The sequence below is a fragment of the Monodon monoceros genome, unplaced genomic scaffold, assembly GCF_005190385.1.
Source record: "Monodon monoceros isolate NGI ecotype Baffin Bay Population unplaced genomic scaffold, NGI_Narwhal_1 Super_Scaffold_12, whole genome shotgun sequence".
NCBI classification, from domain to species: Eukaryota; Metazoa; Chordata; class Mammalia; order Artiodactyla; family Monodontidae; genus Monodon; species Monodon monoceros.
In genome coordinates this window covers 117,574,798-117,588,612 of record NW_021703768.1, presented here as the reverse complement: position 1 = coordinate 117,588,612, position 13,815 = coordinate 117,574,798, and the positions used below count along the sequence as shown (strand labels likewise).

Here is a 13,815-nt window from a genome sequence, read left to right as displayed (position 1 = left end):
CGTCAGCCAACCTATCCCGGGGCTGGAGCGTCCGCGGCTGGTCTGATAGGATCACTTGGCCGGAAGGTCTAGGGCGGATGATTTGGTACTAGCCCTGATGGCGGCTGCTGCAGCGAGTAGGGGGATCCGTGCCAAATTGGGCCTCCGTGAGATTCGTATCCACTTATGCCAGCGCTCGCCCGGAAGCCTGGGAGTCAGGTGAGGCACGGCCCAGTGAGGCGGGCGGGCTTCGGGACGCCGGGGTCACGACCTCGACGTCCCGGGTGTTTGAGGAGGCCCGCACCCACACCGCACGCACGGTGCTCTCTTCGGCCTTGCAGGGACTTCATCGAGAAACGCTATGTGGAGCTGAAGAAGGCGAACCCCGACCTGCCCATCCTAATCCGCGAGTGCTCCGATGTGCAGCCCAAGCTTTGGGCCCGCTACGGTGAGCACAGGACGCCGGGGACCTGAGACCCCGGTGGAGGAACAAGGGTTCGAGAAAAGAAAGGGCCGCCCAAGGTCACACAGAAACTTGTTCAGGGTCTGAATTCGGACTTGCTGTTGACCTCGTTGCAGATAAGGAAATATACATTCGCAGGGTTACAGGATGCTTTGTGTCCCAATAACATCTATGTGGAGGCGGGCCCTGTCCTGCATAGGGATCAGGAGCTGTCGTCTTTGTAATTCAGAACAGGCTTCAGATAGGGGAGAAGGGATGCTGGTCCAGTCCATCAGTGTAGGTCCTTCCAAATTGTGTGGTCAGTGCCGGTCCAGACAGAGTGTGAGAATCTCAATAGTAAAAACCTAAAATAATGACTGTGTTGAGCACTTACTGCTAGGCCCTGTGCTGAGTGCTTTCCTGCCTAAATCTCATTTAACCTTAATTAATATGAGGGGTGGATTCTTTGGTTATTCAGCTAGTATGTATAACAGGGTTGAGCTTCTACCTCTGTTCCCCCTTCCTAGACTGCACTTCTGCCAGACTTCCATGGCTGGCTCTTTGTTATAATTCAAACTCCTCAAAAAGGCATTCCCTGGCCAGTTATGTAACATTGCCCCTTTACCCTATACAATTTTACCACATACTTATTAATATATTACCTATGTGTCATTTTACCACAATTTTAAAATAACTGTCATGTTGCCTGACACATAGGGACACACAATAAATATTTATACTTACTGAATAATGATATTTTTAATCACAGCTTTTAACTAAACCTCACCCTAGCAATGTCTGGAGGACGGCAGGGAGTCACACCCAAGGCATATCCATTATAACAGTGGACAACTGCAGTATGCCATGCACTAAACATTGTTTGGAGGAGGAACAAAGGTTTTCCTCCCAAAAGCCAGTAGACTAGAGAAGGAGATGGACACAAATAACTTTAGATGAACAATGGGAGCCACTGAATGGGCACCATTAAAAGGCAGGCTCATGTAATACACTGCTCACAATGGTTAATAATAAATGCCTACCATGCCCCTTAAAACGTTCCTGAAACACTTTCCTTCCCATTATGACCGCCCAGAATCAGCCGAAATTCTACTACCCTTCCTATCCTACCAAGACTGTAAGTTGAAGACAGTATTATACTTTGGTAGCCCGTACAGTGCAGAGCGGATACTTAATCACCTCCCTCTCTCTTCAGCATTTGGCCAAGAGAAGAATGTCTCTTTGAACAATTTCAGTGCTGATCAGGTAACCAGAGCCCTGGAGAATGTGCTACGTGGCAAAGCCTGAAGCCTCCACTGAGGATTAAGAGCAAGAGCCCCAGAGCCTGAGCTCTGCTGGACTGAGTACAATGTGGAGAAATGTGTTCTTCTGCTCTTTATAAAGCTTGTGCTGAAAATGCTGTCTCAGGATGTTCTGTTTCTCATTCCACCGACTACCCCTTATTGTGCAATCAAATGAGGCAAAGCAGCTGAATATAAAAATAAAACTTATTTTATTCCGTCCCATCAAAAGCCACCAGCTGCTGAAGAAAAAAAAAAAAAGAAAGAAAGAAAGAACAAGAAAAAAGGAGATTCTATGGACCCAGATTAAGTAGGCCACACTGGGTTCCCTCTGGTCCTCCCGCCTGGACACTGCTGGGTAAAACAGGAGGAGCTGGGATCCAGAGATCTTAACTTAGGCTTAGGTGTGGGAGCAGAGGGCATGATGTCATTATGGTTCTAAACCTCCCAAAGGGGCTCTGTGGGCCAGGAAGCTGGGGAGTGGGGGAGATGGGGAGTGAAGTACATGACTTTGAGAAGTCAAGTCACCCATGAAGAGCTGTCTGCTGGAGAGCATGCACACGATCCTGGAGCTGTGCTACCTCCTCATGCCTTTGTAGGGCCTGCAGCCCTGACTGCTGCAAGAAGGCCTGGGCAGCCTGAGAGCAGGGAAGAAAAGGATTCAACACTGGGTCCCTCAGTGCTAACACGCAATTACCACAGCCTTATGGGTTAGCCCACCTCTTCTTGGAAGAATGCATTCCCAACAAGAGTATGGAAGTTTGGACCTGGAGCCCACATAGGCTAGCCAGGCCCAGAGCAATGACTAAAGTTACTGGAAGGAAAGGGGCCATGGTGAGACCAGAGGCTTCAGAACAGAAGGATTGGGGACTAAGGCCAGAAACCCACCCCTGGCTGATAGAGGAACAGCAGTTGCAGCAGCTCCAAACTCTGGCCTACTACTTCAGTGTCAGAGAAGGCCAACGTGTCCAGCAAGGAGGAGAGCAGGGGCCCTGGCCATAGACGCTGACAGTAAGCAGGACCTTTCTCTGCAACGTTGCACAGAACCGTGAGCACCTGCAGACAGATATATGTACACAGTCAGCACAAACGATGAAAACCAAAGATTTTAACGATAGCTTCTGTGGAATGCTGACCACATGCCCAGGCACTGTGCCAAGCAGTTTTATATGCATATTCTGTAATCCCCTCAGCCACCCTCAGGTAGGATTACTATTCCCAATTATAAATGAGGAAACTGAAGCCTAAGGTGGTTAGTTGATTTGCCCAAGGTTAGTTACTAGTAAATTACAGTTTAGGGACTCACACCTAGACTGTCTGGTCTATGACTGATGGTCTGGCCCTGAAGCCATCCATACCACACCACCTGCCAGCTCTCAGCTAAGGGTACTTCTGAGGGCTCAGGGCTGCTCCCACTGTTTACACTTTGGCCACCAGACCTTGGACTCAAGTGACCCCAATACCTACCAACATGCTCACCACATTAGATACAGACAACAGGTGCAAGAGGGGCTCAATCAGATCCAGGGAGAGCAAGGAAGTGCAGAAACTAGGACTGTTTGCTGGAAGGGAAAATGTCAGGGTGAAGTTCCTCCAACTGGGGCGTGAAACCAACCCACTCCCAATCCTACCCTTGTCAGCCCAGGCCATGAGGAATTATTCCCAGTATCTAAAGGCCCAGACCTAGGCAGATTATGGTGCTTACCAGTGAGGTTGTTAAGGAGCCAGAGGCCCTCAGGAAGCAGGCTGGGCTGTTTCTGGAGGAGGAACTGCAGGAGGATAAATAAGGCTGCCACAACACGCTCATCTCGGAGCTGCAGTTGCCCTCCCACAGCCTCTGCTGCTGCCTCTGTTAGCAAGTTGCTTAGACACCGAAGCACAGGGCATGCCAGCTGCAAAGACGAGTTAGGGTTCAGGTTTAAGGAGGAAGGGGCAACCTGCACACTGGAGCAGGAGCTGAGTAAAAAGAAAGGTCACCCAGAGGTTGACCTGTCCTCTTCACCTACCAGCTCCAGTCCTGCATCCTCAGTTCTCTGGACAGCCCCAGCCAAGTCCAACAGCAGCAGCCCCAGGGTGGACAGAGCACCCTGGGTGATGAGCAGGGCATTGTTGACCTGGCTGGGCAATAGGAAGCAAGTAGTCACTACTCGGTCAATCCTACCTTTAAGGTGGCAAATGGCCTAGGTCTGTGGGTTTCCTGAGCTCCAAGAAGAGAGGACCATAAAACAAGGAAAACTCACCACAACAATTCCAGAAACCAAAGTTCAAAAACCTGAGTGTCATGGAAGGAAGCCCCAGGGGAGGTTTGTGGCACTTCCCCAATTGGCCTATTACCTACAGATGATATAGTGAAGGCACCAGGCAAACTCCACAGCTACTCCAAGGTTCAGCTTTGGGCCAGGTTGCAACAGTTGCAGCATATGTTGTGGGAGAGTGGAGCCCAGGACAGAGCTGTCAGTAGAAGCAGAGCTGTGAGTAGGAACCACAGAAGGCAAGATGCCAGTCACTCTTCCCAAACCCTGAGAGCAGGTGGGAAAGCGTCCAAACCCAAAGCTCTTCCCAGTCAGGCACATGGGGTTGAAATGTGCAACAGCTTTGGAAACAAAACTCGATCAGGCATCAGGAGCTACACTACCAAGTAGGTCACACCTGCGTACACATCTGGAGACTCAATTTTACTTACGGGATGATCTTCTCTGGAGCTTCCTTAGCCTGCAGAAGCTGGGACAAGGCATATCCAAGAGCTTCCAGCACAGTCAGATGGGGAGACTAGAAGCAGACAGAGTAGGGATCTGACTCTGAAACCTAGGCCATAAGATTTCCTGAGACTTTCAACCCCTTAGCACAGGGCAGAGGCTGGAGCTGCCTACCCAAAGCAGGTGGGGCATGTGGAGAGACGTGAGGGGAGGGGTGCCCAGAGAGGAAGCAAGGAGGTGGACACTTACCTGGATGCAGGCAGCCAAGGCCGGAACAATGCCCTGTGGCAGGAGCTGCCTTCTCACAGCCTCACTCTCCACAATCAGGTTACCCAGTGTATACAGACAGAGCTCCTGAGAGCAGGACAACAAAAGCACTGGGCCTGGCCTGTCTCAGGCCGGGGTAGGGTAGGGGTGGGAGTGGGGAAGCTGGAGCATACCTGTCCTTGAGGATCGGGGCACAGGGGAATGGGAGATGATGGGTGTGTGTATGTCTGGGGGCATCAGGAGAAACAGGTTTTCCTCTTTTGCCTACCTGCCAGCTCAAACTGGACCCAAAAGCACAATTTTTAAATCCAAACCAAGAACAAGGTAGGAAGGGGCAGGGCTTACTATAAAGTCTGAGCTGTGACCGGAGAGGTAGGTGAGAAGGTAGGAAGTGGCTGGCAGGCAGGCCTCAACTACTGCAGACTGCTCAGAGTGAGAGAGCTCATGAAGGCACCGAGCCGCCTCAAGCTGCAGCAGGGCCTGGTTGCTGGTCAGGAGCCCGACTAGGGTCCGAATGCTGCCCTCCAGCCTACATGAGTGAGCACCAGAGCCCTGCTCAGCCAGTGGCCCATCCCCCCCACACTCCTGTCCACCCCTCAGAGACCCAGCCACACACTCACACCACCCGCACTGACCTGATGAAGGTCTGTTGCATCTCAGGGCGCTGCAAGCCTCGCCGAAGGCTGACCAGAGCCCTCTCTCTCTCCTTTTCCTCTGTCCCCCGCTGGGCTAACCGCAGGAACTGCTGGATCTGGAACCCAGGGCAGGGAGAAGAGAGATGGCAACACATAACTGCCAGAAAGCAAGGCATGAGTTCTGCTCTTCCCACTTCAGCTGTGAGCCCTTCAATATGGCACTATTCCTAGAACTCATCATTCACAGTAATATGGCCAATAAGTGCCAACCTTGCAGTAGAGTGGACAGAAGAGGGAATCAGAACTGGGTTTAATACAAGCCCTGCCACTTACGCTACAGGGGACTAAACCCCAGTTTCTCACCTGAGAAAAGAGCATAACATCTACTCTGCCTTTTTACTGTGTTATTTCAAGGATAACATTTAAACCTCTCAGCCTGACACAACCTATCCCTCTAGCGATTCTCCCCATGCAACCGACACTGCAACAACACTGCGCATCACATGACGTGTTTTTTAATGCTTCCAAGCTTTCGCATAATCTATTCTTTCTGCCTGGAATACCCTCCCCAGGTCCTCCACTTCCTTTAGATTTCTGCTCTCACTGCCTCCGGGAAGTTAGCTCTTTCTGGCTCCCTTTGGAAGACTCAGGGGTTTCTACTGTGCCTCATGTTTCCTTCATGACAGGTAGGAGCACATCTGTCTCCTTCAATGGGTTGTGAACACGTCAAAGAAAGGGACTCTCTCTTCATCTTTCTGTACCTCAGTACCCAGCATAGGTGCCTTGGTATAAAGTAAGCACACAATGAATAAATGGTATAACCTAGGTATAAGTGCTTTGTAAACTATATATGTAAACATAATATAAACAGGGGATACCCAATGCTTGCTGAATGAATAAATGAGCTGAAACAAATTCTTTCGTTCACTTATTCCATAAATACTGAGCATCTACTATATGCCAGATACTGTATAGGCATCTGAGTTTTCACTGATGACAAATAAGATAAGGTCCAGGTTCCTGTGGATTTAAAGTCTAGTTGGAGAAACGGTAACAAGCAAACAATTAGTATGATTAATACTCTGCAGACCCACTTTAGATGCAGCAAATGCAAAGGCCTTGAGACAGGAAAGAGCCTGGTATATTGTTCCAAGAACTGAAAAGAGGACAATTTGTCTGAAATGAGTGAACTGATAAGGTTGGAAGTAGCAGAGGTTAGACCATGCTGGACTGTGTAGATCACAGGAAGGATTTTGGTCTCTGTGTTTTTAAAAGACGCATCTGACTGATGTATAGAGAATTAACTTGAGGAGGCAAAATTTCTGCAGATGACCTGTTAGGAGGCTGCTGTTAAGTATTCAGAGAAGAGGGTGGTGGCGATTGTGATGGCAACGCCATTTAAAAGACTCCACAGCTCTTTAGGAGGTAAAAAAAAAAGGGTGGGGGGGCTAGGACTTGATGATGTATTGATGTGGGGATGAGGGATAGAGTTGTCGAGGGTGATTCCCTGGTTTCCGGCTTGGCCCACTAGACGGAAGGAGGTGTTGAAGGGACCGCGTTTAGGTTTGGGGGCGGACCTCGAGTACAAGAGAAGGTATTTGCCGCTACCTGGTGTGGATCTCACCAAGCACCCTGCCCCCTCACCTCGGCTTCCCCGAAGATCATGGCCACACATCCCTCCTCGGCTTCCTCCAAGGCTTCGTCTCTCAGCAGCCTCTTGCTGACTAGCTGCTGCTCTCTCCGTGCCTTCCGCAGTGCTGGGAGCAAAGGAGCCGCTTGATCATGGGAGGGTCACCCAGGACCCAGAACCCATCTCCAACCCTGGAAGCCTCCTCACCCCTACTCCGACCGCCATACCCTCATCCTCCCGTGTTCCCTCGCCCGCCCGCACCTGCCTCCCGCTCCCGCCGGCGGCACCGTAGCTCCTCCACCCCGCAGCATAACGGCTTGAGGCGGCCCCGCTGTCGGCTCCACATGCTGGAACTGGAGCAAGCCTGCACCAGAGACGACGCAACGGAACCCAGGAGTCTAGAAGATGGTACGGACTGCGCAGCCGCAGCGTAGAGCGGAAGGGGAGGTGCCAGTGGGCGGGGCATGACGTGAAGTGAAGGAGGAGAGGAACACGGGGAAGCGACCACGGGCGGGACGGGGCGGGACGGGGCGGGACGGGGCGGGACGGGGCGGGACGGGGCGGGACGGGGCGGGACGGGGCGGGACGGGGCGAAGGTTAGAGGAGGAGTGGGAGCTCTAGACGAGCGAATTCCAGATAGCTGCCCGTTCCCTTGGCCTCCGGCTTCTCGGCTTCCGATCTAGTAAAGGAAGTAACCCAACCTCGAGCCGGACAGCCCCAGGCCCCTAGCGTCACCTTCCACTCAGCAAACACAACCTACCCACCCCTAACAGATTCTAAACGAACATTCAAAACTACCCCGAGTTCTAGGAAGATGTCGAACGCCATTTTACTAATAACACGGCTCTCAGTGATGAAAGCTGGCTAACCCCTGGAAGTGCATTACCTTATTGAATGTTCGCCATGACAATTATCCTCATTTTTCAGGTGAGAAAAAGGAAACAAATTTAATTATGTGTCACTGTTCTGGGTAAAAGTGAACCGCAAAGGCTTCCCTGGTGGCGCAGTGGTTAAGAATTCGGCTGCCAATGCAGGGGACACGGGTTCGAGCAGTGGGCCAGGAAGATCCCACATGCCAGGGAGCAACAAAGCCCGTGCGCCACAACTACTGAGCCTGCGCTCTTGAGGCAGAGAGGCACAACTACTGAGCCCACGTGCCACAGCTGCTGAAGCCTGCGCACCTGGAGCTCGTGCTCCGCAACAAGAGAAGCCACTGCAATGAGAAGCCCGCGCACCGCAACAAAGAGTAGCCCCTGCTCGCTGCAACTAGAAGAAGCCCGTGCACAGCAACGAAGACCCAACGCAGCCAAAAATAAATAAATTTATTAAATAAATAAAAATTTAAAAAATACTTTAAAAAAGTGAATGGCATTATTTTCAGGATAAAGTAGTTCCTTCATCAAATTTTGAGCGCCACTAATCTAGTAGGTACTGGGGAAACTGGTGAATTAAAAACTGTGCTCCAGGGGCTTCCCTGGTGGCGCAGTGGTTGAGAGTCCGCCTGCTGATGCAGGGAACACAGGTTCGTGCCCCGGTCCAGGAAGATCCCACATGCCGCGCAGCGGCTGGGCCCGTGAGCCATGGCCGCTGGGCCTGCGCGTCCGGAGCCTGTGCTCTGCAACGAGAGAGGCCACAACAGTGAGAGGCCCGCATACATCAAAAAAAAAAAACAAAAAAAACCAACAACAACTGTGCTCCAGGGAATTCCCTGGCGTCTAGTGCTTAGGACTCGGTACTTTCACTGCCATGGCCCCAGGTTCAATACGTGGTCAGAGAACCAGATCCCGCAAGCCAAACAAACAAAAACTGTGTTCCATACCCTCAAAATCTGAATTGTGGCCAACTAAGCCCTACATGGTCTAATCCCTGCATACCTCTCCAGCCTTACCTTACTCATCCCTCCTAGGATCTTTGTTCCCTAAATAAGCCCTGCACTTTTTCTCTTCTGGGCTTTTGCACAGGCTGTTCCACTGCCTAGAGCCCTGTCTCTGCCACCCCACCCTCACTACAACCAGCACTCTTCCCTTAATTAACACTGCCCTCGAGATCTCCAGTGTCCCCTACTCAGAACTACTGGACCAGTGCCCCCGTTATGAGAGCATATAGCACCATACGCTTCTCCTTCATAACCCTTTTCACAGCTGACATTAAGTTACAGTGTAATTGTTTGACGTTGTCTCCTCCCAAACCGCCTTCACAGCTCCAAGAGAGTAGAGTCCTGGTAGCACTTAAGAACTTTTATTGAGGGAATTCCCTGGTGGTCCAGGGGTTAGGACTCCACGCTTTCAGTGCCAAGGGCCCGCGTTCAATCCCTCGTGGGAGAATAAAGATCCTTCAAGCTGTGAGGCCAGAAAAAAAAAAAAAAGTTAAAAAGAATTCTCACTGAGGCCTCTAATCTTTAGAAAGCTACTACTTAGGGCTTCCCTGGTGGCGCAGTGATTGACAGTCCGCCTGCTAATGCAGGGGACATGGGTTCGTGCCCCAGTCCGGGAAGATCCCACATGCCGTGGAGCGGCTGGGCCCGTGACCATGGCCGCTGAGCCTGCGCTTCCGGAGCCTGTGCTCCGCAACGGGAGAGGCCACAACAGTGAGAGGCCCGCGTACCGCAAAAAAAAAAAAGAAAGCTACTACTTAGACAAATGTGCAAGTAAGAACAAATCCAGGAATGGGAACTGTTCTTCAAACCCATTTCCTTCCCTTTAATTCCACCTCTTGGAGTCAATTGATGAAGCCTTTGATTTCTTCCACAAAACATCTAGTTAAACATCCGCAGACCATCATCCTGTTCTCCGTATCTTCTCTTCAGGTCCAACATCCATCCAGCCTCTGGACAGCCACTTATTGAGCACCATTTATTTATTTAACTTTATTATTATTTTTTTTTTATTTTGGCCGTGCAGCTTGAGGAATCTTAGTTCCCCCACCAGGGATCGAACCCGTGCCCCTTGCAGTGGAAGCGCAGAGCCCTAACCAGTGGACCACCAAGGAATTCCCTGAGCACCATTTATTAATGCACCATGCTCTGGCTGGGGATAGGATCTGGGTCTTGTCCCCTTCCTCATGGGGCATGCCGGCTTCTAACACCTACATCTTTCTCCTGGTTGGGAAGAGAAGGCAAGTCCCCAGGAAAAATCTGTGCTCTGCCCAGAGTGTCTGCTCAAATAGTTACAGCTGCCCAAACTGTTTTTTATTTGGGGTTTTTGTTTGTTTGTTTTTGTTTTTTGCACTTATCTGCCTGGCGACTCTGTTAATCCTGTAAGAAACAGCCCCATGTTCTCTCTACTACAAGGCTAGCTGTTCCTTTCTCTAGAGCTCCCCCAAGTCCTTGTCTCCTCTGTAAGAGTCCTCTTCACTATGGACTGTAGTTCTGCATCTGCATTTGCCTCCCGCACCTACTAGAGTACTTGAGGAACCATGTGATGGTCACATCAGCATCCCAGGGCTTGGCATTTAGCGCTGGCACTTGGTTTAGACAAACGATAGATATTTTTTGAATCAAGATGTTAGTTGGGGACCTTTGCAGAAACATTATTGCCCCTCTTAGCTTGGACCCCTCATGCAGAGTGTCTCCCCTAAGGTGATGGAATTTTTAAACCATTTTTTAAAAATTGAAGTATCGTTAACTTACAATGTTGTGTAATATATATATTGGGTTGGCCAAAAGGTTCGTTCGTTTTTTTCCGTAAGATGGCTCTAGTAGCACTTAGTTGTCTTTAACTTCATTCAAAATGATTTTGTTAGATTGTATGTGACAGCTGTCATATCAGCATGCATTTTAAAAAAGAGTTATCGAAATTGGTGAATTTTTGTGTAGCCATTTTAATATTGAAGATGGAAGGAAAAAAGCAACATTTTTGGCATATTATGCTTTATTATTTTAAGAAAGGTAAAAACGCAACCGAAACGCAAAACAAGATTTGAGCAGTGTATGGAGAAGGTGCTGTGACTGATCGAACACGTCAAAAGTGGTGTGCGAAGTTTCATGCTGGAGATTTCTCACTGGACAATGCTCCACAGTCGGGTAGACCAGTTGAAGTTGATAGCGATCAAATCGAGACATTAATTAAAAACAATCAACTTTATACCACGCGGGAGATAGCCGACATACTCAAAATACCCAACTCAAGCGTTGAAAATCATTTGCACCAGCTTGGTTATGTTAATCACTTTGATGTTTGGGTTCCACATAAGTTAAGCGGAGGGAAAAGAAACTTCTTGACCATATTTCCGCATGCGATTCTCTACTTAAACGTAATGAAAACGTTCCGTTTTTAAAACAAATTGTGATGGGCAATGAAAAGTGGATACTGTTAGGTGAGCCGACGTGGGTTGTGAAAGAATTCACAGAACTATTAACAAGGGAAGAAAAGAAAGTTTTTATTCCTCCACTTTCCAAGGGAGGAAAGGGGCCAGACACATAGGGTGGCATTGGCCCCAAAGGGTGGGGTTTGAATCTATTAGGCTTCAAAGGGCAAGGTGCAGGAAAAGGAGGTGGGTTCATGTCTATTCTGGCCCACAGCAGTACCGGGGCTGGCTGTGTGTCTATAGGATGTGGTTTTTCGGAGAATAGACTTGCAGTCTTCAGTAATTTTCCAGGTCTCGGGTGTCTGAAAGAGACTTAATAGGTGCCCTTGACAGGTATTACTCCATTTTGAATCATGTTAGGTGGGTTTACAGATACTGTACAATAACGTGGAATGGAAGAGATCGTGGGTCAAGCGAAATGAACACCACCAACCACACCAAAGGACGGTCTTCATCCAAAGACGGTGATGTTGCGTATATGGTGGGATTGGAAGGGAGTCCTCTATTATGAGCTCCTTCCGGGAAACCAAACGATTAATTTCAACAAGTACTGCTCCCAATTAGACCAACTGAAAGCAGCACTCGACAAAAAGCATCCGGAACTAGTCAACAGAAAACGCATAATCTTCCATGAGGATAACGCAAGACCGCATATTTCTTTCATGACCACACAAAAACTGTTACAGTTTGGCTGGGAAGTTCTGATTCATCCGCCATATTCACCACACATTCACCTTCGGATTTCCATTTATTTTGGTCTTTACAAAATTCTCTTAATGGAAAAAATTTCAGTTCCCTGGAGGAATGTAAAAGGCACCTGGAACAGTTCTTTGCTCAAAAGATAAAAAGTTTTGGGAAGATGGAATTATGAAGTTGCCTGAAAAATGGCAGAAGGTAGTGGAACAAAAGGTTGAATATGTTGTTCAATAAAGTTTTTGGTGAAAATGAAAAAATGTGTCTTTTATTTTTACTTAAAAACCGAAGGCACTTTTTGGCCAACCTGGTAGATATATATATTCTTTTTCAGATTCTTTTCCATTATAGGTTATTATAAGATACTGAATATAGTTCCTGTGCTATACAGTAGGTTCTTGTTGTTAAGGTGATGGAATCTCCTGAGGAGCCAGGCTTCAGTGGCCTGAGTCTTCTGAATGCAGAGACTCTGATGAAGAAAATAACAATGAAGGGCTATTTTTACAACCTTAGCCGTAGAGCTGGGATTCCAAGCCTTTTTGTCTGACTGCAGAGTCAGTGTATTTCACACTGAACTATACTCGTATCTTGGTCCTCAGGGATGTCCCAGTGACATGGTCTGGCCTTTAGGCATGGCTTAGGGTATTAGAACATGCCCAACAGGACACACAGGGAGCAGTGTGGTCCGATGGGGCTTCCTTGTTTGGATTGTGGACAGATGTAGCTACTTCTGGATAAAGGGAAGTGAGAATTCAAATGTTTTTCATGTAACTCTTTGCCCAGAAATCCAGAAGTTCAGACTTGTGAGGGCTGTTTTAAAAGCATAGCCCTTCTAAAATTGAGGGCAGTCATCAATTAGATCCCTTGAACTGTAACTTGCTTACTAAATAATATCGTGTAACCTGCCTTCACCTATCAAGCTTGCCTTAATTGTTCCTGCAAATTACATACCCTCATGTAGCTTACACAATATGTCACAAGATTCCTTTAACTGCCCCTCTGTGGATAACACCTCTGACATATGGGTTGCTATAGTAACGGTTCCTTAAGTTGATTTTCAGGAACTTAGAGTCAGCTCTTGCCAGGTTGTGTTCCAGCTGATTAAGACTGCTTGGAACCACTGACCCTCCAACTGGGCCTGTGCGAGTGTTGGATGGATGGCCTTTTGACATCAGAAGGCCAAAACTTCACCCTCAGATCATGCTAATGCCACCACTTTCTGAACATGTATCCCATGAAGAAGGATGTAACTCAGATACACCTGAGCAGAATACTGATTACCTCACCTTTTTCCTGTCCCCAATCACCTTCCCCTGTACCTCCAACCACCCTACACCCTTCACCCATAAATATCCCAAGCCCCTTGCCTTCAGGGAGGTGAACCTGAGACTTGTTCTCCCTGCTCCTCACTTAGATGCCTTGTGAATAAACTCTTTCTCTGCTACAAACCAAAGCGTCTCGTCTCAGTGTTTGGCTTACTGCCTGTTGGGCAAACAAACCTGGTTTGGTAACAATTCCCCACCCTCTGGGACACTTGCTTTTTTTTCTTGACAAAGCAGTTGAGTTACTAATTAATCCTCATTCAACATAGGTCCAGCTTTTCATTCCTAGGGCATAGGAATTGTCCTGGGGAAAGGGCAGGAGATAGCTAGGTACAAGTGGGAAAATTATATTTAGGAATATCTCATTTCTCAAATTTCAGGGTGGGGAAGTGGAAACTAAGAGAGCGAGGGACTTGGCCAATGTGTCTCTGTTAAACACATAGACTTCTCTACTTTTAAGAAAGCTATCACTTTAAAAAATTGTGAGGGGTCTTCCCTGGCGGTCCAGTGGTTAAGACTCTGCTCTTCCAATGCAGGGGGCACGGGTT

At 48.6% G+C, this 13,815-nt stretch overlaps 2 protein-coding genes across 6 annotated transcripts; one reads left to right on the top strand and one right to left on the bottom strand.

Annotated features, from left to right (window-relative positions):
* Positions 1-32: 32 nt before the first annotated feature.
* NDUFA2 (NADH:ubiquinone oxidoreductase subunit A2) lies at positions 33-1,950 on the top strand. Its single transcript, XM_029218281.1, has 3 exons — positions 33-198; positions 321-427; positions 1,635-1,950. The coding sequence occupies exons 1-3, from the start codon at positions 98-100 to the stop codon at positions 1,724-1,726; spliced, it is 300 nt and encodes a 99-aa protein (XP_029074114.1). The 5' UTR covers positions 33-97; the 3' UTR covers positions 1,727-1,950.
* Positions 1,735-7,356, bottom strand: TMCO6 (transmembrane and coiled-coil domains 6). Of its 5 annotated transcripts, none has more exons than XM_029218275.1 (12): positions 7,209-7,356; positions 6,962-7,074; positions 5,318-5,433; positions 5,028-5,211; positions 4,665-4,769; positions 4,403-4,488; positions 4,054-4,170; positions 3,726-3,837; positions 3,425-3,611; positions 3,187-3,281; positions 2,608-2,775; positions 1,735-2,357 (listed from the first exon to the last, which is right to left on the bottom strand). In XM_029218275.1, exons 1-12 carry the CDS (start codon positions 7,291-7,293, stop codon positions 2,244-2,246), a joined length of 1,482 nt encoding a protein of 493 aa, XP_029074108.1. In that variant the 5' UTR covers positions 7,294-7,356; the 3' UTR covers positions 1,735-2,243. The 5 variants fall into 5 exon arrangements, with proteins under 5 accessions (XP_029074108.1, XP_029074109.1, XP_029074111.1 ...); XM_029218276.1 differs by having other exon boundaries at positions 2,092-2,357; positions 3,199-3,281; XM_029218278.1 differs by having other exon boundaries at positions 2,092-2,357; positions 3,425-3,488.
* Positions 7,357-13,815: the final 6,459 nt, after the last annotated feature.

Coding starts and splice junctions, on each gene's coding strand:
- NDUFA2 (XM_029218281.1), top strand. CDS start 98: ATGGCGGCTGCTGCAGCGAGTAGGGGGATCCGTGCCAAATTGGGCCTC. Junction 199..320: donor CCCGGAAGCCTGGGAGTCAG/GTGAGGCACGGC, acceptor TCGGCCTTGCAG/GGACTTCATCGAGAAACGCT. Junction 428..1,634: donor CAAGCTTTGGGCCCGCTACG/GTGAGCACAGGA, acceptor CTCTCTCTTCAG/CATTTGGCCAAGAGAAGAAT.
- TMCO6 (XM_029218275.1), bottom strand. CDS start 7,293: ATGTGGAGCCGACAGCGGGGCCGCCTCAAGCCGTTATGCTGCGGGGTG. Junction 3,612..3,725: donor AGGATGCAGGACTGGAGCTG/GTAGGTGAAGAG, acceptor TCGTCTTTGCAG/CTGGCATGCCCTGTGCTTCG. Junction 3,282..3,424: donor GCTCCTTAACAACCTCACTG/GTAAGCACCATA, acceptor TTTCCCTTCCAG/CAAACAGTCCTAGTTTCTGC.